This window comes from Alexandromys fortis, unplaced genomic scaffold, assembly GCF_014885135.2.
Source record: "Alexandromys fortis isolate MF-2015 unplaced genomic scaffold, M_Fortis_MF-2015_v1.1 scaffold_84, whole genome shotgun sequence".
Lineage (NCBI taxonomy): Eukaryota > Metazoa > Chordata > Mammalia > Rodentia > Cricetidae > Alexandromys > Alexandromys fortis.
Window position 1 is genome coordinate 699,884 of NW_026068017.1, and position 23,211 is coordinate 723,094.

Genomic DNA, 23,211 nt, shown 5'->3' on the forward strand with positions numbered 1-23,211 from the left:
GCATACTAACAATGTAGCAGTTCCTTCTACAGCACCATGGCTACACAGATGCTGCCATGCTCCCCACCATGATGATAATGGACTGAACCTCTGAAACTGTAAGCCACCACCTCAATTAAATGTTGTCCTTGATGAGTTGCTGTGGTCATGGTGTCTCCTCACAGCAATAGAAACCTTAAGAAAGACAGGCAGGTAGCCAAATTTGTGTTCAAGCTCAGGGCTGTCTGACCTCAAGAATGACACTTGACATTACTACCCTGCAGGACCCTATGACTAGAGTCCTCGGCTAAGAAGGCATGGGGAAGGCACTGGACAGGCCTGCTCCCCAGCTCAGCTTTCCTGAACCCCTATGAGACAAGAAGTCGCATATCCTATGGTTACCCCACTGGTCTCAAGCACCCGATTCTTCCTAAGTAGGAGCCATGGGACTTAAGCTGAATAGAGGATAGGAGCTCCTTAGCCCCATGAACCCTCCTTTCTTCCACCTCCCCTCTCCCGACCTCTTACTACCCTGCCATGCTGCTCAAGGGCCTCCAGTGCCTCAGAGTCTTCGAAAAGATCAAGCCAAGTCAGCTGTAACAAGAAAAACACACGTCTGGAGACAGAAGACAAACAACGCCTTTTTTTTTTAACTTAACAAAGGGCTTTTTATTGTCTTTAATTCACTTCCTAAGAAGTTGGTTTTTAAAACACTCTTATGGAGTCTGTTCACTTGGTGCTACATTCAAAACCAATGCCAACCAAAGCTCTCGGCAACAGTGACAGCGAACATGCCTTCCTGCTGGGGACAGTGAGATCAGTCGCCCAGTTCCAAACTTCTCCCCAAGTGGGTCGGTCGCTTTCACAAAGCTCCCTGACTCCTTGCTATTTATTTAATGACAGCCTCTCGTTCACTCTATAAAAGTATTCTTAGAGATATGTTTAGATGATTTGTTTTTAAGCCCTGGGTTATACTGGCTGCCTTAGTGAAGAGGAGCTGGGTTGAAATGGGAGCCCAATGACAATGGGCTCCCCTCTGCCCCTAGGCTTAAGTAGATGTAGAAAGTATATTACAGGTGCATGTGCCAGTACGAGACATGCAAGTGTGCTGTGTACAGCAGATGGGCACACACACACATGTGCACATGAAGGCGCAATGTACACCCATTGGCACGGAGATGCACTGGAACTCAGTGCTCCCTCCCAAGCCTCCCTCTTTTCAGGTCTAGACCTCTTGCATTCTGAAACCCATGTGGGCAGTTGGGATTCATCGTGGGATGCTTTCAGGGCAGGGGTACCTGAGTCCTGCTCATCTCCCTTTGGAGACCCATCTCTATGAGCATTGTCAGTAAACATTAGAATAGCCAGACGATACCAGAATCCAGAGAGCTGACACTGGCTTCGGAAGGGCACTGTCCACATATGTTTGTCCCAAGTGTGCAGCTCCGCCCTGCATGGGCTGACTGATGTTCTTTGCTGAAGCAACTGGCAGAAGGGCCACCTGCCTGATAGGGTGTGCATCCGGTAGGGTCCCTCATCTGGCTGGGTCTCCCATCTGGGCAGTTCATCCTCCATCATAGGCATGTGATGGGTAAGCCACTGTAGGGTCAGAGCCTAGATCCCAGTTACTTCCACATCTGCAGGGCCACAGTTCTGAGAGTCCGTGGCCCTCAGTGTCACTCCTGATGTCTCTTCTGCAACCTTGGCTCTGAAGATCCGTAGGGAAGAAGGGAGGTAGGCAGGGAAGGTGCGCTGCTCCTGGCTCAGGCCTATGCTCTGAGCTGGATTCAGTTCAGCCCTTTTTCCGGCTAGTGCCGAGTATAAAATACAGTCCATGAGTGTCAGGTCCACGTGACTGCCAAACAATGCACCAGGAACTACCCAAAGCTGGAAGAAGATGTTCCCCACAACAGCTGCTCCCACCCTAGCCTTCAGGTAAAAGACAACAAAAGAGGTACCGGAATTCTCCAATCCCAGTCCTCTCCCAGGAACAAGTCACTATTTGCAGCATCCGTGCTAGAGATCTGAGTAGACAAGCACTCGGCACCTTCCACACAGAGGTGAGGCAATCGCCCTTCCTTGTGGTGCGGCAGCTAGGCAGGCCCAACTCGCCCTCTAAGAGTGCTCTGAGATACAGCCCACCAGGCCTTCATCTGCCATTTCGGTCTCTTGCCTTCTGCCCCGGGCCTCACCAGCCAGTCAGGTAGGGTTTCTAATATTCTGTGGGCTCCAGGCTTCCCCACAAGATGGATCAGAACAGACAGAACCGGGAACCCCAAGCCCCAAATGATACACATTCCAATTCTGTCCATGAATGTGCCTGTGCGCAGGTCATGCAGCACAATGGAGGAGGGGGGCCGGGAGAGGGGCCGCAGTCCCCAGACCCTGCCTGCAGGGGCAACTATTGCATGAGGACGGTGGGCCTCTGGAGGCGCGGAATGAGCATGCTGACGGTGGCCCTGGGCACATGCAGGGACTCAGGATGCAGCCTCGTCTTCCTGGACGCCGGGAAGCTCCGGGCTCTTGCCCCCTTCTCCACATCCTTCTTTTCTGTTAGGAAACACCAGAGGCAGAGGGATCTCAGGAGTCAGAATGTGTACGCGCTGCCGGGGATTCTCACATACTTGGCATAAGAATGGCTATTCTACAGCCCTTCACACCCTCACTCCACACTAGGCTTCCCTAGGAGCTCTTCCATCCCCCTGACCTCAGCCTCAACCCACAACCCTTGTGTGGCTCCCCACTGCTCTGGGATGAAATCTAAACCTCTCAGGAGCCTCTCGATCTGACCCAGATGACTTCCTGTTATCCCAGGAGTACAGGCCAGGTCAAAGGTCTTCCACATTGACCTTGACTGGGCCCCAGTGGGCAGAAGACCTTTCATCCTGCCTTTCTTTGCCTTGTTCACAGGGTGGAGTTATCATCAGTCTTGGAATTCCATTATTCAACAGATTCCTGAATCTTATCATGCATCCCCAATTCCCAATCATTAAAAATATCCGATCAAAGGATAAATCTCATAGAACTGAACTAAAAATACCACAAAATGCAAAAAAAAAGAGTTGAGTCTACCGAGGACCCTAAGGTCATCGTTGATGTTAAAATGTACTTTATCCTCGTTTTTGTTGTACAGTTCCAGGGAACAAACTGGAAGCAAGACCTGTATGTAAGCAGTAACCGCTTCATTCTACCACCAGGGGGCGCCGAGATACAGGCACTGAGCTGGAGTGGCCCTAAGTTCGGTTTAATGCACTGATTCAGATGGTTGTCCCTACATACTCATGAATGGACTCCCTTTTACGCTCAAATCTGTCCCAGCTTGCCCGTCAGGCCTAACTCCAGCATCAGGGCCCCCGATATCAACTACTTCAAACAGAGTCAGGAAATGTGTCGCTATTTGCTCTCCCAGGCCCACCTCACACTCCTTGGAAGGGTAGGTAGGCCCACGGGCACCCACACAAGGTCCACGCTCACCTCCATGGGAAAATGCCTTTAGCACAGGGCAAGCCAAAAGTACAGTTCTCCCTGGAGCTCCCTTCACAGCCCGGAGAGGTACCCAACTGCCCTAGGACCATGATGCTCTGGGACACAACGCTTCACAGTTCTCTCTGAAGATCTGTGAACAACCTCTAACTGGCAAATGACCTTGACTACAGCAGAAAACCTGGACGCCACACTCAGTGTTCAGAGAACTGCTTTTCTGGCCTCTCCCACAAAGTGGCGAACCCATACATATGGTTCAAAATAGGGACTCCTAACCGAACAGGGGTTCTTCTCTCCTGGCCTTGTCAGTTAGCCTGTCCCCATGGACTCGCTAGACAAACACTCACAAAGTGCTGGCTGTGGATGACATGGGCCATTCACAGGGGCATCAAACCGCCAGCCTGGGGTCAGGGAAAGTGGCCATTTCTCCACGGACACCAGCCTTAGGTAGGGAGCAGACCTGATCTGTCTGCAGACTTTTAACTTAGGAAGGGCTGAGCAAGTGTGTGCGTGAAGAACACTGGGCCTGGGCAGGGCTGCAAACAGAGTGCTGCTTTGAAATGTGGATATATCCCCAGGCTCTAGGACAGTCTCACACTAGTCAGGGATGTGTCTCGGTGCCACATGTCTGCCCAGGGAGCAACCCACATGTCTTAGCACACTGTACTCACATCAGTAAGTTTCCCGGCGCAGACATGGATCTTTCTTCCCTGCGTGCCTGGGGCTCAAATGGGTTCCCAAAAGAACGCTTTCTCAGCATGGACTTGACCAGGATCTGGGGAGCGGAGCCCAAGTCAGTATGCAGAACAGGCCTGAACACCCAGTCCTAGCCTAGGCAAGCAGGTGGCTTTTGGGGGTAGGGCGTGGTCTAACTGACAGATGGGGGCCTTAAACCATATCTCCAAGTCTTTCACTGTCATGCCTAGGCACCAACGTGGTACCTAGGGAAGAGGGCCAGTTCACCCAACGCATGCATGGAAGGAGCTGCTGCTTCTTGCCATGGCCCTCACCAAGCCTCAGGTCTCTGCCACAACTGAACAAGGTGACCTTTCTCCATTAGACTCCAATAGAGAAAGGCTTCCACAGCCCCTCAGTTGACGGACCTGATGCCCCACTGTTCCCTCAAAAACCAAGAGCAGAGCAAGTCCCAGGCAGTAGTCACACACTGTTAAGACAAGAGAATCCTCCCCTCCCCCTCTTACCACAGTGGTCCAGCTGGGGATGAGTTTCACTGAGTTCTTCACCTCCTCCTCAGTCACCTCCACCACACTGCAGTGCTCCTCCTCTGAGGGGAGGGGCTCCTCTCCATGCTTAGTCACCCAAGGGTGCAACTGTAGAGCCCAGGAGATGGGGAGGGATCCGGGTCACAGTCATACCAACCAGCAAGGGTGCCCAAGCATCCCTAGCATTGACCTTGAAGGACTCCTTGACCCTCAAACCCCAAACCCAACATACACGTCCCAGTGTAGGTTCCTCTGGAAAGGGACACTGAGACCTTGGACCAGACCCACCTTGATATCTGACACCCCAATTCTTGTTTCAGGGTTCTTGTCTAACATCTTCAAGATCAGGTCCTTTAGTTCCTCGCTGACCTCTGGCCTAGGCAGAGGGAAGGCAAGGGGTGAGGATGCTACCATTGACAAGGGCCCCTTTCTTCCCTCCTTGGGACCAGGAATAACCCTAACCACATTCCTCAAATGGAAGGACAGGAGCCCCTCCATCTGCTCAGGCTCCTCCCAGGGATCAATACCCCCACGGTAACTCTGAAGGCTAAAATGGAACCCTCACGGGGCAAGCGCTCTGCTGAAGTTCAGATACCCTCCCCAGGAGTGGGCAGGAGCTTCCATGGTCCCCAGCATGGCCAACTCACTCCTCAGGGAACACCACGGCCTCATTCTTGATCTTCCTGTGAAGGGCCAGGATGTACTCATCAATAAATGGGCACTGCAGGAAGAAGAGACAGACAGACAGGAGGTCGGCCTTGATCCACACTGCAGGGGGCCAGGGGTGGGAGGCAGCCTATGCCCCACCCCCACCCCAGCAGATGGGAAGGGCCCCATCTAACTTGTTCAGGGCACACAGCAAGGGCTCACGCAGTAAGCTGAACTGAGCAGCTGAGTCACTAGAGAATGAAGTTGGCTGCATCTGCCACCAGCTTTAAGTGAAGCTGCCTGCAGCACTCCCCTAGGGTCTGGGGTTTGAGAACCTGTTCACTGAGATCCCCCTGCCTCCTTAAGTGTGGTCACCAGAGCCAAAGAACCTATGGGCAGGAATCTTGATATGACCTCCTCCTGGATGTGTGCTATCCCAGGATTCTTTCTACTCAGTCCTTCCCAGAGGGGAGAAAGAGAAACAAAACCCCTCTCCTCCCTCAACCTTCCTGGCCCTGGTGGGCTTTTTCAAAAGTTATTTTATCTAGGGACACAAAAGAAGGTCCTGCAAGTGTCATCCACTCCTGGCTCCTTAGATCAGAGTCAGTTCTGCAGGAGCCTCAGGACTCACCTTCCCATAGACAAAGCAATACAAGGTGACCCCAGTAGCCCATACATCCAAAGCCTAGAAAGAAACAAATTCACATAGTAAACATGGCCAACACCTCCACCACCTCATCCCCACCCCCATCCAGCTTTACCAGGCTGTGGAAGAGCCCTGCAGGGACCCTCCTTCCCCAGGCAGGCAGTTGCCAGCACTCTCTAGGGCTTGCTGTATGCTGGATCGTGCTGATCACCGGAGGATCAAAAGAATGACTAGAACAGAACTCAAAACTCCTGGGGCTGTGGACTTTCTAGGGACAAGCCAAAAGAGACACTGCTTCTAACTCAGCGGGTTCCAAGCCATATTTCATCCATGGGGTCATCTGCCGCCTCCGTGACACAGATGTACTCCCAAAATAGCAGGATATATTGAACTTACGCTCAGTCACTTGCTCTGGTTTCAAGAGGTTCTCACTTCAGCTACTGTGCAACTACTTCCAGTGCCAGAGGAAAGCAACCCCTGCCACCTGCCCACCCTACCCCCATGCCCACCTACAACTCCTCTCAGACCCAGGTGGGGCTCCTCATAGGTTCCTCACATGTGCAGCCCCCAACGTAGACAACCACTCTCCTCCTCATCATCACCATCAGCATCATCATTAGAATCCAACCAGGGAACACTAGTGCAAACTACAGGACATCAGGCTGCTTTTCAAAACATCAAGGTCAGAATGACAGAGAGAGAGGCCAAGAAGCGGGAGGGTGGGGAGAACACAGGAGAGCAGTGTCTGCAAACCAACACTTGGGAGGCAGCTGCTGGAGACTCACTAATTCAAGGTCATTCTTAGCTGTGCAGCAAGTTCTGGGGCAGCATGGGATATGTGAGCCTTGCCCCCACCCCTCACCCCAGAAAAGGAGGGGGGTGAACTCCTTCAGATCAGAGGACTCTAAGGAGATGTGACAAGTGAGCCTGATGGAGCTCCTCCCACCAAAAACAAACAGACTCCTGACCTTGGTCACTGAACCAAATTATGTAAGGTAATGTCCTCCCTCCTAGGAAAGCCACTAAACAGATACACTGTCTCAAAGTGAACTTCTGAATGGCTCAGAAAAAATGTAACAGGAATATGCAGAAACATAAAGAATGAAAAAGCTTATGTGACAAAGCTGATGAATCTGGATTAAAAAGTTACATAAGGGAATGGAGAGATGGCTCAGAGGTTAAGCGCATTGGTCACTCTTCCAAAGGATGTGGGTTCAGTTCCCAGCACTCGCGTGGTGGCCCACAGTTCTCTGTCCCTCCATTTCCAGGGGATTAAATGCCCTTTCTGGCCTCTGCTGGCACCAGACACACACTGGCGTGCATGCAAGTCAAGCATAACATAAAATACTGATCTCAGAAGTTACATGGTATTCCTTTATGCTATTCGTAAAACTTTTCAGTGAATTTAGAATTACAAAATTAAAAATCCTTATAGTTTTTTTTTTGTTTTAGGGTTGGGAAGTGAACCCCAATGTGCACACACACAGCAAATGTTCTACAACTGAGCAATGTGCCCAGCCCAGATAAGAAGTTCAACCCCTATAAACCAGGCACAGGCATGGTTGATGCTGCAGCACTTCTAGAAAACCATGCAACCAAGTTACAAACTCTCACACTTTCTCTCCTTCTCTCTCTCTCCTTTATTATAAATAAGCTTACATTTTGGTGTTAGGCTGCATTCATAACTACCTTTGGCCACATAAGAGTCTAAACCCCACCTAACCCTATGCCTCTCAATCTTCTGCCTCTACCTTAAATTCTCTTTTTTCATGGCCCACTCTAGACCCTGCTATGTCCAGGACCCGAGGAAGCCTCCACCTTCCTTGGACCATGACTCTCAGCCCTCATCACCATGCAGAAGGATATGAAGGGGGCTATTCTGGTTCTGCCTGTCCCAAAGTCCAGCACAGAGCCTCACATAGACAAGCAGCAGTAACAGATTCAAGTGAGGTTGTAACCATTTGCTAGGAAATGAAAGGAGCCATACCTGGAGTATGTGTTGGGCTCCAGGGAAGGCAAATATGCCACTCTCCAAGTGCAAGAAGCCTAGAACCCTCAGCTTGCAAAGTGGCACCCCACTGCAAGCTGCTCTGCCCCTCTACCTGAACCCCAACCTAGCCCAGGCCCTGAGAATCACCTTCCCGCTGAAGCTCTGGCCAGAATCAGAAATGGCCTCAGGGGCCATGAATGCTGGGGTCCCGGCTGTGCTAGATAGCTGAGCATCATTCCCCTCGAACTGGTTGCTGACCCCAAAGTCCGCAATCTTCACATGCCCATCGTCCCCAAGGAGTATATTGGATGGCTTGATGTCCCTGTGGACGATCTTCTGGCAGTGCACTGCAAAGAGAAACAGGTGATATGCAAGCCTGGGGGGTTGCTGCCCAGGGTCCCTCTCTTGCCTTCACCCAGCCTAGGAAGCAAGCTGTTGCATCCCAGCCCACATCCACTCTTAGGGGAGAATCTCAGGAGATGACAGCAGGCCCACCTGCTCCATTATGCAAGTGAAGACATGGAGGGGAATTTGGGGAGTTTTTTTTTTTTTTTTTTTACTCCAAAATCAGTATGCTTTCCACAACAAACAATACATTTCCTGCTCTTGAGGAGGTCAGAGGAAACTCAGGCTCTGGATGTGTGTGGATGTCCAACAAATATACATCTCAATATCAGAAGCTGACACCTGTCTACAACCTTATCACCAGCAAAACAGAAAACTCCTGTTCCAGCCAGGTAGTGATACATGCCTGTAATCTCACCTGAGACAGAAAGATTGCAAATTCTAAACCAGCTTGGGTTACACAGCAAGACCCTGTCTCAAAAAAGAAAAGGAAAGGAAAAAAGAAACTCCATGTTCTTCCCCTATTGTTTCCTGATTCCAAAAACCACCTCAACTCCTTCTCTGGGCCTCAGAGCAAGTAGTCATGGGAGCCCAAGGTGAAAGTAATCCAAGCTGGGTATAATGTTACACACTGTCATCCACCATAATCTGAGGTATTTAAGAGATTGCAGTAGATAAGGAGGTGGAGGCCAGCCTGGGCTGTATAGTGATCCCTAAATTAAAAAGAAAGAAAAATGTGCTCGAGTGTATGTGCATGCGTACATGTGTGCGTGCATGCGTGCGTTGCCTCTCAGTGTCTATGTTAATGTACCTGCCTCCATCATCTGGGTCTTTCTCACCAGCTCCGACTGTCCCTCCACAGGACCAGAATCACAAGTCTTTGAGGCTCTTTTTCCACCTGTCCAGCCCCTGGTGCTAACACTTACCCCAGAGATTCCCCTCATTAGGATCAGCTGGGCCCTGAGGAGGCTGTACCCTAGATCCCTAGATTAGCATGCTTCTGAAGTGGAGTTAGGCGATGGCAGACAGGCCCTCAGCAGAAGAGAAGGACCCAGAAAAGGAAGGGGGTGGAGCCAAGCTCCGGAAGAGCTGTTCCTGCAGCTGACTAGACCAACAGACCAAAGATAAAATGTGCCCATCCGTCCTATACTATAGACCCTTGCTGGAGTCTGTATTAAACACGTGCCTCTGTGTGCCTCAGTTTCCCTATATGTAAAAAAAAAAAGAGCATTAATCTGACACTGGAAAGACTCAGAAGTAGAAAGATGCCCAGTGTTACTATGGGTCACACCTCACTTAGGGAGGGAGAATTTGCTCACAGCAAGTCCAGCTAAGGTGTGAGAGAGATGGGCAGCACCCCCATTTCCCACCTCAGGTCAGAACCCTAGGTTTCTGAGGGCCCGCCTTTTCCTAGACCAATCAGTCGCCCCACACCGGCCACCCCACCTCCTTCACACGCCATCGCTACTGGCCTAATCCTGACCTCACCATCTGTCACTTGAGCTGTGGAAATAGCCTGCCCCTGGCCAGCTGGCTGCCTCTCGCACCCTATCCAGCCACCACACAGCTGCCAGACAGAGCTTTCTAAGAAGCAAATCCTGTCAGGCCTTGCCCTGCTCAGAGCCCTCAGGACCTCACAATACGGGCAGGATTTAGTCAGAAAGTCTTCCTCAGAGACATTTCCAGTCCTCAACGTGAGGCCTGAACAGAGTTCCAGCACCACTGTTCTCTAGCCACCAGGCCCCGCCTCCTGGGCGCACCATCCAGACTGAACACCAATCTTCAAACAGTACAGCCTCATTCCTCTCCCTCCTCTGCCTGACTGGCTCTCCCACCATCAACCCTCCAAGCTGACTGGTGAAATCCCACTCTTCTTCCTTCAGAACCTGATCTCATGTGGCCTCTTTCAGAAAGCCTCCACAGCACCTGCGCCTCCCACCTGCCGCTCCTGGGCAGAGCTCCCCTGGCCCTAGACCATCATCTGTGTGGCCCAAGTAGGTGCGCGTGAGTGAGTGACGTGAATGAATGAAATAAATGAATGAGAGAATGTACTTCTCGCACAGAAGCTATGCACCCCTGAGCTCTTGCCTTAGGGCTTCCCCACCGACCATCGCCACAGGCACCACACCAGGACACGCTCTTCCCTAAGCAGCGGGACACAAATCTCTTCCATCCCACAACTCCTGACGCCCTGCGCAGAGGGGAAGTTTGGATAGAATCCAACAGAACAGGCCAAGACAGAAGAACACCCAGAGACAAACAGTGAATAGAAGGCTCGGCAAAGGACCTAGCGCATGCCCAGTGAAGACTGCTGTGGCTCCACCCACGCCTCCCCGCCCCCGTCTCCACTAAAGCTGATTGGTAGACCAGCGCTGACTGACAGAAAGGGCTCAATGGCTGTTTAGCGTGGGCACAGCCCGCTCCTATGTCCTCTAGCTCCAGTCCCAGTGGGCAGACAATCTCACTCACAGTACTCGAGGCCCAGGATGATGTCCCGTAGGTAGAGGCGAGCTTGCTCCTCCGGGAAAGGCTTGTCACAGGGCACTTCCATGACAGGCCTGTGGGGAAGAAAGGAGGGGGGCTGTTCAGCAGAATCAGGAGTAGAGATGGCTACAGGGACCGAGGAACAGGGGCCCTACGGGGAGCAGCCTGGTGCCCAAGGGTTTGGAGACCTCAAGATACCAGCTTCTCCCATATGCTAAAAAGTTGTGACCTATCTAGCCCCTTTCAATCATATTTTCAAGGTAGCTTTAGCCACATTTCCACTGGCTTGTAGTTCTTGCAAGAATTAAGTTTAACCAAATAATTACAAAAGTGCCATTTAAATCAATAGCTTGAAAACAGTGGACTCAGACCCAAGAGTCATGAAATCAATTAGAAAGGTCTGCTTTTCTTTTTCTATTGAAATAGAATGTTTCAGAATGTATAGCATGTAAAAAAAGATCTGCATACCTTTCCAAATTATCAGTCACAGATATGGACAACAATACAAACTTTTATTTTTAAACCTAGCATGGTGGTGCACACCTTTAACCCCAGCCATTCAGGAGGCAGAGGCAGGAGGCTCTCCATGAGTTGGAGGCCAGCCTACTTCACACAGCAAGTTCTAGGCAGCCAGAACTACATAGTGAAACCCTGTCTCAAAACAAAACAACAACAAAAAACAGCCTGGTGTTATAGCAAGTGCCTGTAAACCCAGCACTTTAGAGGCTAATACAGGAAGATCACCCATGAGTTCAAGTTCAGTCAAGTCTAAATAGTGACGTCCTGTCTCCAAAAAACCCAAAAAATAACCATATCCTTGTTGTTTTGAAACAGGGTCTCATGTAGCCCAGGCTGGCCTGCAATTCACTATGGTAGCTAAGAATGACCTTGAACTTCTGATCGTCCTGCCTCCAGCTCTTGACTGCAGGTGTTAGCTGCCACCCTTGATTTGACGTAGTGCTAGGGAGTGAACCCCTGGATTAGCACATGCTAGGCACTCTGTCAGCTCAGCTACAGGCTCAGTCCCTACTTACTTCTTGTTTTGAGTGCAGGATATATATATATATATATATTGTCTTTCAAGAAAGCACTGGCAAAGGGATAGTTCTCAGCCTTCATTCAAGGACTGGCAGTGAGGGGTTCGGGTCCTGTGCCCACTAGTCTATACCAGCTGCTCTGCAAATGTTCTGATAGATCAAACAGGGCAAACAGTGTTAGAACACCAGGCTTCACAACAAGTATGCCCTTCTCTGATCCTTGGCATTCTGCCCCCCCCCCCCAATAATCCTGAGTTGGTAGTAAAGCTCAGAGAACCCTCGGTGACTTCACTTACAAGCATGAATTATATCCCACATCTACACTTCCCCCGCTTCCATCCAAACACCTTCCTAGTTTTTCAAGGTCTGGCGCTAAGCCCACCCCTCTCCCAGCCTGACTCCCCCAGCCTCCACAACCCCCACCAGCCTTCATAGAACGTCCCAGGTCTCTTATTTACCCCTGAGGCAAGAGTTTCCGAGGGCAGGTGCACAGCTCGGCTTTCTCTTACACTAGCTGGCCCCTGGGCAGGGAGACAAAGGGGAGGATAGGGAGACCTGGATTAGAGATGGCCTGCCTGACTGGGACGGGGAACTCACCCCTTTCTCAGGAGGTCAAACACTGAAAGAAAAGAAGAGAAGGGAAGGTGTCGTAAGGCTGTAGGACAGCCAGTGCCAAGGTCCCTCCCTGTTCTAGAGAGAGGCGAGGGGACAGGACAGACGGGGGAGGGCTCGCTGTGGATCCTGCCTGACCTGATCCTCAGGGCTAGGTGGAACTGTCAGTATGGACCCCTTTCCCAGGGAGGACCAGAGGCTTGGGAAGGGGCAGACGTGGTAACACTCCTAATTAAAGCCTGGCCTCTTGATGCCTAAGCCAGCTCTCCGGCCCCACCCCCTTTCTGTGCCGGCCTGAAACACAGGGTCTTGCTCATGCTGGGCAACGTCTAGAGTTTCACCTCCAGCCCTCCTATCCCATTTCTCCAAACCTCCTCCAGAAAAAGCCTAAGTCACAATCAGCATAAGGAACTTAAATAATAACATTCATGTTAATAAAGATAATTACAAATGTGCACGTTTCTTGACATCAACCCTATGAGATACATATCATCGTTATCTCATTTTATTATTATAACTAGCATATTTTTGAAGGGCTGGATACTGAGTCCAGTGCCTCAAGCATGCTAGGCAAGTGTTCTACCATTGAGTTACACTCCCAACCCTATCGTCCCATTTTATAGGTGAGAAACCTGAGGCAGGGTCCCCAAGCTCACTGACTCAGCCAGCTTCTCATACCTACTAAGTGAAGAACCATGCTAACTGGGACTGGTTCCGAGCAGGGAGAGGGGCCCAGAAATGGTCACTGAATCTGATTAATCTAAGTCTCATCCTGCAGTGTTGTGCCAGGAATCCAGGGCTTGAGACAGGTCCGGGCATGGACATGGCCACCTGAACATCCTGTGTGTCCCTGGGGAGCCCTCCCTGGGACCAGCGCTTGCTGAGGCACTGTAAGAATGAGCGGGGTCACTCACCCAAATAGAGATTGTCCTCAGCAGGGTCATCCAGGACCTGGGCAGAAGAAGCAAACATGGGCACAGGGCTTGAGGAGGAACGGGTTGGGAAACCCAGGCCTCCTGTTCTTTAATGACCCTACTGTGCCCTGCAGCTATGCTGGACACAGAGCAAGAACTGTACAGGTACCGACAGACGGGACTCAGTATCACTGACCGGCCTTCCATATAACACTGGGTCCTTCTTCCCCCATGATGGAGAAGGGATTCAGGAACTGCTCCTCATCCTCAGCAAGAACACCCCAGACCACCAGCCTGAACTGCCCCTGGTATCTCACAGGTCTGTCCAAAGCTAGTCTGTCCCCAGTGCCTCACCCACTCCTAGGCCCTGGTAGGCTGAGCACCTGCCCCACCCACCCACCAGGCTCCAGTATCCTTGCCATCCCTCCTACCTCGATCAATTTGACTACATTCACATGATCCAGTTTCTTTAGGATGGCAATCTCCTGGTACACACGCTCCAGGGGCAGCAGTTGCTTGGCTGGTCCTCCCTGGGCAGCTTGAGACCCTCTGGGGGGAGGACGGCCTGTGATCAAAAAGCAAGTTAAGATGCTGGTCTAGGAGAAAGACCCTCACAGGGTTGAGATCCAGCTCACCAAGTCCAGTCTTTTCCCAGGCCATTCCTCCTGTTTCCTACCCTCCACCCCTACTCCTAGCCAAAAGCAGTTAGGGACGGTTCCCTCCTCCTCTGCCCCCAGCCTACCAGCTCCCAAACACAAGGCATACATACGAGGAAAGCCATACTGCTTCAGTAACTTCTTTTTGGAAAGAACTTTCATTGCCTATGGAGAAAGGAACAGAGATACCACATGTGTGCAGCCGCCAGGGGCTAGAAGGAGCTGGTTACATGGGGCCTGTAGTACAGATGGGCACACTGGCAGCTGCCATTGGCACTGAGCATGTGGTTATAGGTATGTGGCTGCTATGCCATAGTTGAGTCTAGGCCATCCCCCTGTTCTCCCTTCAGAGGAAATCAGCCTCTGCTTGTGTACCCACAAGGGACAGGAAGCTTATTAGCACACCCCAGGAATAGGAAGCTCCCCAGTAAGAGGTAACTCTAGCCTCTTTCCCCAGCAACTTCTCCCTACTACTCAGGCGTCTGGGGTCTACGGAGCCACACCCGTTCCCAGCCCCAGACTCACATAGTGTCTGTCTTCACTTTCGTTGTAGGCCAGCCTCACCACACCGTAGGCACCCTGCAGACAGTCACTGGTCAGTCCCACAACCCAGCCACCTTCTCTCTGGGTCTAGCTCAGGAAATGGCAGGCCTGACAGTCCGGGCCCCACTCCAACCCCATCCTATCGCCTACCACCTGGTTCCTGGGTTCACATTTCCGAGAGATGAGGAAGGAACCCCTATGCCCTGAGAACCACTTCCTGCTTCACCGCCCCATGTAGCCTCTTCTTCCCCTAATCTCCATCAAGAACCCTGGGAGTCAGGAGTCAGAAATCACCTCCACCCACCTCTGGTAATCTCCCAATCAGGCTGGGGTATTCTTGGCTCTGCTCCCCAGTCCCATCAGAGGGAGAAGAAGGATGCTCAGAAAGCATTCTACAGTCCACCCCTCAAGTCCTGCCCCGGTCTTACCTTGCCAATCTCGCTCTGCAGCTTGTACTGGTTCAGCTGCACACAGTCCTAGGAGAGAGGGGAGCATCGAGGACAGCTCGTCCATCTGGGGAGACTGACTGTTCAGGGCCCAGCCCTACTTCCCAGACCCCTCCACCCCCACAGCTCTCACCAGCCTTTCAAGTTTAGATCAGGGAAGATTGGAGGGAAGCATCCCCACCCCGAGAGATAAGAAGCCTGGGGCACTACGTGAAAATATGCAGGGTGAAGCCCTAGCTGGGCTGTGCTCCCACCAACTACCCAAGTTCACATTCAGATCCAAGCTCATGAAAGATCAGAAACTGGAAGCCATTGTAGTTTTTAAGTCTTATGGCTCGAGCTTGGGATGATGCAGGGTAAGGACGTCCGTGACCTATTTCCAAAGCTCTAAGAAGGCTTCTTAGGAACAGGAGAGGGTCCTATGCCTGGGCCGAGAGCAGGAAGAAGGCAGGAGGTAGCCTAGGAAGAAGCCCGCTGCTAGGTAGTGGGCTTCTCAGCTCTCAAAGTATGCAAACCAAAGAAAGCTAGGTAGATGGGCCAGATGGTGGGCAAGAAAACCCCAAGTTTCCTGGCAAGCCCATGAACAACTCCTACCTAACTCCATTTCACCAACCTCCGTGTCTGAGATGGCCACGCGGTGAGACTCGATGGTGGGTCTCCGCCAGGCCCGAGGAGAGATGTGAGTGGCAGGTCCTGTAGAGTAAGGCCCGACCTGGGCCTCCAGACAGCTTCCAGCTGGCCGTTCCTGCAGGGAGAACTTCCTAGCTGAGAGGCTGGGCCGCACTGGGGTGGGTCTTGAAGCATTGCCAGGGATCACAGAGGCAGCTCTGGCCCGGGCCGGAGGATCCACACCATTCCTGGAAGGCTCTGGGCCCTCATCTGCCTCTTCTAAGTGGGCCACATTGATGGCTGCCACCCGATCGACCAGCTCTGCCCGAGGGTCCTGGCAGCAGACGGCTGGGCCACTCTCCATCACTTCGGTCAGTGGATCTTCTGAACAACCCCGCTGGGAACCTGAGAGAGGAGAGAGTGTCACTCCTAGCCAGGCAAGTGGATGGGGCTGAGACCCTTTTCCTACAATAGCCACTGAGCTATCGACCTCCCTCCTGGCTGCTCCCTTGTCCTGATATGCTAGCCCATAAACACAGGCATTTCTGGTAGCTCACCTGGCTCTGACGCATGCCAGCCCTCTAGCCCCCGGTGCCCCTGCCTGTGACACAGGTACAGACACTTCTGCCCTGATGGCTTCATGGAGAAGTGCAACGGAACTGACTCTGCAGTCAAGACAGGTAGCTGTGGCAGACCTGGAGGCATAGCCACACCAAGGCACAGAGTTCCAGGTCAGTTCAGCCCCAGCCATGCAGGCAGCCCAGTGGCTTGCCAGTCGCCACACTTGCTGGCAAAGCATTACAGCACAGCCCCTAGAGAGAGGCTGGGCATCGGAGCTGTGGCCAGAGACACCTCCTCCAGGAAGGCCTCCTGGATGTCCCAGACGCTCACTCTAGTCCTCTCACTGTTTTTAAGAGCATTTTCTCCGGTCTCAGGTCTCTGTCACCTCCTCTTACTATCTTCAAGACCCCAAGGCAAATCTGAGTCCTTGCCCCAGTAGAACTTCCAGCACAGTAGAGGGTACAGTAGGGGTGGGTCTGCCACATAAGACACTAGTGCAATTTCTGTATCCCTCCTGGTTTTTCCTTCCAGCCTGCCCATGTGACAAAATGTTCCTTATGGTTGCTCTGCTGGGGCCAAGGTGCTCCCAGGTCTGGCTTCACACATAACCTTGTATCTTCTTCAGCCTCCTGGGTCTGGCTTCACACATAACCTTGTATCTACTTCAGCCTCCTGGGTCTGGCTTCACACATAACCTTGTATCTACTTCAGTCTGTAAAACTTCTAGCAGTCGCCCTGGCTTGAGCCTCAAATCAACCCCCAGGCTCAGGCCCACCCCTCACGTCAGCCATGACCTTTAGCTACAAACTGGCCCTGACTGAACTGACTTACTCTCAGACCAGGACAACCACGTCTGCCACAGCCCACATTGTGGCTCCACCTCCACCCATTGCTCCCTCCTGGGCCTCTCTGCATCTTCACAGAAAAGGAAGTAAGTGGACTCCTAAACCCCTGCCCTTCCGGTCTGTTGGTGACTTACTCTATCCTGCCTGTAACTCAGAGAACACAGGTCCCATGGGTGCCATTCTCATTCTACCTTTGGCTCCCCATCCTTGACTGTGAATATTGTCAAAGTGCTAGGGCTGGCTGGAATGCCCTAGCCACTGGTAGGGAAGCACCTCTGCTGCCAACGTGCCACAGGTCTGGAGCCACAAGCCAGGCTTCCTCTTCTGTACTGTGGATGCTATGCCTCCCTAGCTGTCCTGGCTACCACCAGACTTGAAGGTAGACTGTAACAGGGCAAGGGTCAGGGCCTTTGCTTGGGATCGAATGTGCTGAGTGACGGGGAGCCAGGAAGCACCAGCGGCAACAGAGCTGCTGCTGGCATGAACAGAGGAAGAGGGTGGGGGAACTTGTGAGGCTGGAACTCTGAGAGGCCTCCCTGGAACAGGTAAAAAGGGTGAGGGGGGCTTCAAGGCTGAGAAGAGCCTCTTCCTGCACCCACTCGTCCATTCCCCAGAGGGCGGGCCTCGCCACCAGGTTCTAAGTGCTAGGATTAGTTCTTCAGTCTGCTTTGTCTCCATAAGATCACTTGTGTCTTCAGCAGGGCCTGGCACAGAAGAGCTTGATAAATATTTGTTGAACACAAGTGGTCGTCATAGTGATCTCTACAGCCCTGCTCCCATTACATGGATGGGAAAGCAGCCTCAGTGAGGGAACCCCAATCAGCCTCAGGCAGCAGACACACCAGGGAATGGAAGACAGTCAGAGGTTCCTGCCCTCTGCTCTCAGGGGAGCCCCCAGCAGATAGAAACCACAGGCTGCCCTGAACCATAACATTTGCATATAATTTCCCTCAGGTGACAACTCCTAAAAGGTCACCTTCCTTAAGCTCCCTTTCCCCCTTTCATCAGACAGGGTAAAACTGACTCTGGGGTGACACAGCAAGTGGATGCGGAAGCCTTCCTGGGCTAGTCTAAGGACTATTACCTGGCTGGACACCCAGGCAGGGATGCCCGGCTGCCCACTTCCTGGCTCTTAGAGGTGGAGAGGGCAGATGACTTGGGGTATTCATCACTGGTGAATGGGCGGCAAGGCAAGTCTCACACCCATGTGGTTGTGAGGTGTAGAAGCTGGTGCCTGTCGGGCCACAGAACCGCGCTTGCCACTCACAAGCTCCAGAGAAGTGAGTTGTGATTGCATGGGATGAGCTGGGGCACAGATGGATGCGAGGGTGGCAGTGGGAGGAGGTTGTGAGAGGTGACGTCAGACTCTCCATCCATGCCTCCCTCTTGCCTGGATCAAATTCAGGTGACTAAGCGGGGCTTGGCTGGAGGGAAGCAGCAGGGGAGACCCAAAGTTCCTGCTGAGTGTCCAGGAGACAGGGCCTTGTGCCTGGCCTGTAGCTGTGTGCGTGAGAGCCTGTGTCTGACCCAGAGAGAACATACGGGAAGAGGCTGGGGCTGTTCATACTTGTACTGCAGATCTGCACCTAGGAGTACATCTGTGCAGACAAGAATCGCTCTCTCGCTCTCTCTCTCTCTCTCTCTCTCTCTCTCTCTCTCTCTGCGCTCCTTTTACTAGTTGATCATGTGCACTCTGTCCCTATACACCTGCACAGATACGTGAAGCCAGGGCCGGGGGAGCTGGACTCCAGAGGTCAAGTCTGGATTTCCCCACAAGATCACCTGTCCCACCAGCCTGGGACTGGTGATGGTTTGTAAGACTGGCCCGCCCCCACAAACTAAAGCCTAGAGAATGCTTTGCAGAAGTCGACTCAGCAGGTAAACAGGGGTCAAGCAGATAAGCAGAAGGATGGACAGACAGCCTGAGACCAAGGCCCAGTCCCAGGGCACAGACCCTTGTTGGCAAGGGAGGGGGTCTCTCTACTGGCCTAGAGAACAGTCCCAGGCCCTCCCTCATTAGGCAACGTTCAAATCTTGTTCTCCCAGATGGAAGCTGTGTGTCCTGGGCTAGAACACTGACATTTTGTTTTTATTTTTATTTTGTTTTTTTTTTTTGAGACAGGCTTTATCCGTGTAGGCCTGACTGTCCTAGAACTCACTCCGTAGGCTGGGATGGCCTTGAATTCAGAGATCCACCTGCCTCTGCCTCCCAAGTGCTGGGATGAAAGGCCTGTAACCACGCTGGGGTAGGACACTATGCTTGAAGCATCAGTTTTCTCACAGGTGAATAAGACAGTTACTGTCCTGCTTTCTCAGGGAACCCTAGGAGGGAGAGGATGCAGCTGTGGACACAGAAGCAGTTTGTGCCCAAGTAATTATGTGGCTAGAATGTGTGTGTGTCTGGAAGCAACTCAGAATGAGCCCTACTTTACCAAACACAACCCACTTTTAGGTGCCTGGCTCCAGACTGGTTTGGCCCCGGTTTCTCCTCCAAGCTGCACCCCACCCTCCATGTGTCTGCCACTCCCATGGACACAAGCCCTTGGCTTCAAAAGCCCACTTCGTCTGACCTCCTTCTGAGGACATGCCCCATCCAGCAAGGTCCTTCAACAGAGGTCAGAAGAGGAAAGAGCAAGGAAACCCTGCTGTCCCTCACACTGGTTCAAGCAGCCCTATCTAAGGTAACTTTAGAGACCAGTGACTTCAGCTCTCTCTCATTCTGAGTTCTGTTAGAATGTTCCAGAGCCAGGCTGAACCAGGGACCAATTACCATCCAGGCAGAAGATGAGCAGCCCTGATCAGCAAAGGACTAGTGTCAGGGGAGGGGAAAGCAAGAAGGTAGTAGCCATGTGGGCTACGCACCAAAGTGACCCTGACATCTCAGCAACGGCTCACTGTAGCCTGTTTATGCTTCCAGCAAGGGTCTGAGGGAGCTGGCAATGGTGCCCTCTGCAGCTCCCGCCCCAGCCTAGGATGACTCAGTCCCCTTGAGGGAGACCCAAGAGTCTGGTGCCAAGTCATGCTTAAGGATGCCTGCTGTGAGGATGGCCCTCCCACTACCTCCGGGGATCCCCGAACACCCAGGTGGGCTCGTGCCTCCCCCTCTGCAGCTGTCCTCAAGGGCATCCCTCGACCCACCTGTGGAAACTGACATCTGTGGGTCTCCTCTTCTATGCCAGCTCTGAGCCTCCACCCTCTTTCCAGAGAGTTCCTCCCCTCCCTGGCTCAGCTCCATCAGGGACCCATCCAACTCAGCATCATCCCTCTACTGTTTATCCTCCTCTCCCCCATCACAGAAGTGGGGACACTATTCCTTGAACTCTCATAGAGCCTGAGCCATAACAGCAAGAGTCTCTGAGGGATTACTTCCTCCTCCCCCTCTCAGCCTCCCACCTCCTGCAGCACCCACTCTCCACTCTGGTTGCATCCCACCACTTCAAGCTTCCCGAGCTGAAGGCTCTGTGTCACCAGGCCTTTGCACAAGCTGTGCCTTCTGCCAGGAACACACCTCCCTTGGCTTCACGGCCTGAAGACCAGATCAGACATCACCTCCTTTGAGACGCCTCTTTGATCTCCCCACTGCTGGCTAGATGAGCTCACTAAGTTGAACCCCTTAAACAGCACAGATTTGGAGATAACACAGTCAGACTCTGACTTCCACTGCCCTTTCACTACTCTCTGGGGTCCCTCTACCCCCAGATCGTATCCCACTCTCCCTTCCACACCAGCTGCTATTGGGAGGATTTCTAGCATGCAAATGTGTTCGGAGTTTGCCAGTAGTTTTTCAGGGGCCTCGGAATCTGGGGAACAGACAGGAACACCGACTCCTGACATGAAAATCCAGACTCATACATTCCTGCCACAACTATTCATTGGCTATCTGCTATAGAGGTACTAGGAGATAAACCAGTGACCCCCAAAGACAAAGTCCCTGCTCTCACCGTTTGCTTTCTGGCAGAGTCAGGAAGCAACAAATAAGAATACTAGTAAAGAATGCATGATAGAGTACATGGAACACCCTGGGAAGACAGCTATTGCAACAAGACAGGAGGAATAAGACAATGGGGAACATTATTGAGTGCAGGAAGGACATGTTTTCAGATGCAAGATCTAAGCAGATATGAAGGAGCAAGGCAGTAAACAGTGTGGACATCTGGGGAAGAGTCAGAGGGACTGGCCCATACAAGCAAGCACCATGAGGTGGGAAGGTGCTCTGTGTGAGAGGTCTCTGATGGAGAAGTCCACTTACACTGGCCTGGGGGGGATTTCTTGGAGGGGGTGACGCTGAAGTTTTTTTTTTTTTTTTTTGACCGCTGAGCAGGATTGGGAGCAGTCACCCTATGCCTAAGAGAGATCCCTTCCCAAAGTGGGACTCAGGGCTTGGTGTGGGGACTTTGTAGACAGAAACCAAAAGGCTCACAACACCAGAGGAGTCTTAAGCAGCGAAGCTATTAAGTTGGATGATGTTTAAGATGAGCCCCACTCCTACTGGGAGGATTGAGCGTGGAGAGACCAAAGAGCAAGTAGTGGGGTCCCAGATTGTGTGTGGGTCTAGAACAGTCTGACCTGTGCACAGAGTGTGTTGGGTGGTGAAGGCAAGGATGTGCAGAAGGCCTGGCCTCTTCCTTTTACCCGGGATTTTCAAGGACACAAGCTGTGTGTTTCTCTCACATCCTGAACCTGGCCAAGGCAAAGAGGCACTCACTGAACACAGTCCTGGAACCCAGGGCATGTGACAGAGAGCTAGCTCTGCTCATTCTGCAACACCCTCAGCACAAGCACACACCCCTTCCCTGACATATGTAAACCCATGTCCTTGTGACCTGTGCTCATACACCACTCCATCCTGAAATGCACCCCCCACCTCCACAGGCACACTCTTGTGTCCACGTGACGCACGCACAACCGCCTCCAAACATCACACACAGCTCACTGTGCACGTGTGCACCTTCGGAGCACCAATCCTGTGCCCACCAGAATCAGAAGCCGCAGAGCCCGCCTCCGCCACCCTCAACCAGGGAACAACTACGCAGCAGCTGAAGTCGCTCGCCGCATCCGTCCCATTCATTACCCCGCCCCCAGCTCTCCACGGAAGACTCACGGGAGGTCCGTGGGAGGAGCGCTCCGCCGAGATCCACACGTGGGTGCACCCGTCCAGGCCCACTCCGCATAGACACGGCCTCCACCCAGAGCCGGGGCTCGGGGCACCATGAGCGGGGCTCCTATGCAGTCCCGCAGACAGCATCTGCTGAAGGGACGTAGGTGGCCGAGCGCCTGCATAGCTGGCTTAGACAGATGCAGGCTCAGAGAGTCACCCCGCGGACTTGGCCCTGGAGACACAGTGGGGATCGCTGCACGCTAGGTCCAGGCTGCCCACGTAGAAGCGGCCTCGCAGACCACCCCTCTACAACACGTTCGCTGCACAGAGAGGCTCAGCCGTTCGCACCCCAGTTCCCCATTTCAAGTCTCTGCCGCCGATCCCTACCTCTGCACCTCGCGACAGTCTTCACGGTGGGCGCCAGGCTCGCTCCCGCGGCGCGCGCCCCGCCCTGCCCTCCTCGCCGGGCTGGGATCGCCCCGCTCAACCCGCCGGCGCCGCGGCTCCAGGCAGCGCTTGCTCCCCCGCCCGCCGCCGCGCCGGCCCGCTATCATAGGCTGCGCTGTGCAGGGCCCTGCAGCGCTGTCCAATCAGAGCCCGGTCCTCCCGCCAGAGGGTGGAGGGGCGGGGTCTTGACGGGCTCGGGAGGCGGCGGCTCGGGAGGGGCCCTGCGGCTGGGCCCCGACGCGTCACGCCCCCGGCGCCCGCAGACAGGCCGGCTAAGGGAACCCGAAATTCCTCGGGCCACGTCGTGGGCCCCTCAGCCTGGTCTGAAGCGTGCGGTGCTTTTCCTCGAGTCTTCAATCCTGTGTCCTGGCCTGTAGAGGCAAGAGCATCCCTCCCTCGGGGGATGAGGCCCGGTGCGTGCCAGGGAGAGGATAGGCGGAGGCTGAGCAAGAAGGGCCTGGAGTTGAGTGTTCTGGGGTAGGGAGGACCAGGAGGAGGGAGGTCCGGCAGAGTGCTGGAGTAGGGTGGCACTCAGGTTTGGAGAAGAGCAGGAGACAAGCCCCTAACTGGGCTTAACGGAATGGGAAAGAACCACCTCAGGACCAAGAGGCCTTGGCAGTGGTTGTGACTCTGTCCCTCAGACTC

At 53.1% G+C, this 23,211-nt stretch overlaps 1 protein-coding gene across 1 annotated transcript; it reads right to left on the reverse strand.

Annotated features, from left to right (window-relative positions):
• Nucleotides 1–647: 647 nt before the first annotated feature.
• Nucleotides 648–22,627, reverse strand: Camkk1 (calcium/calmodulin dependent protein kinase kinase 1). Its single transcript, XM_050162793.1, has 16 exons — nucleotides 22,507–22,627; nucleotides 15,620–16,020; nucleotides 14,989–15,036; nucleotides 14,543–14,596; nucleotides 14,131–14,182; nucleotides 13,793–13,926; nucleotides 13,362–13,398; nucleotides 12,433–12,454; nucleotides 10,784–10,872; nucleotides 8,117–8,316; nucleotides 5,965–6,018; nucleotides 5,333–5,406; nucleotides 4,974–5,061; nucleotides 4,665–4,793; nucleotides 4,134–4,237; nucleotides 648–2,529 (listed from the first exon to the last, which is right to left on the reverse strand). Exons 2-16 carry the CDS (start codon nucleotides 15,977–15,979, stop codon nucleotides 2,457–2,459), a joined length of 1,518 nt encoding a protein of 505 aa, XP_050018750.1. The 5' UTR covers nucleotides 15,980–16,020; nucleotides 22,507–22,627; the 3' UTR covers nucleotides 648–2,456.
• Nucleotides 22,628–23,211: the final 584 nt, after the last annotated feature.

Bases quoted from the DNA above. Each gene is read 5' to 3' on its own strand.
- Camkk1 (XM_050162793.1), bottom strand. From the start codon at position 15,979: ATGGAGAGTGGCCCAGCCGTCTGCTGCCAGGACCCTCGGGCAGAGCTG. The intron at 15,037-15,619 runs GTTGGTGAAATG...CCTCTCTCCTAG, and splicing joins TGGCCATCTCAGACACGGAG to GACTGTGTGCAGCTGAACCA. The intron at 6,019-8,116 runs GTGATTCTCAGG...GTTTCTTTCTAG, and splicing joins GCCAGAGCTTCAGCGGGAAG to GCTTTGGATGTATGGGCTAC.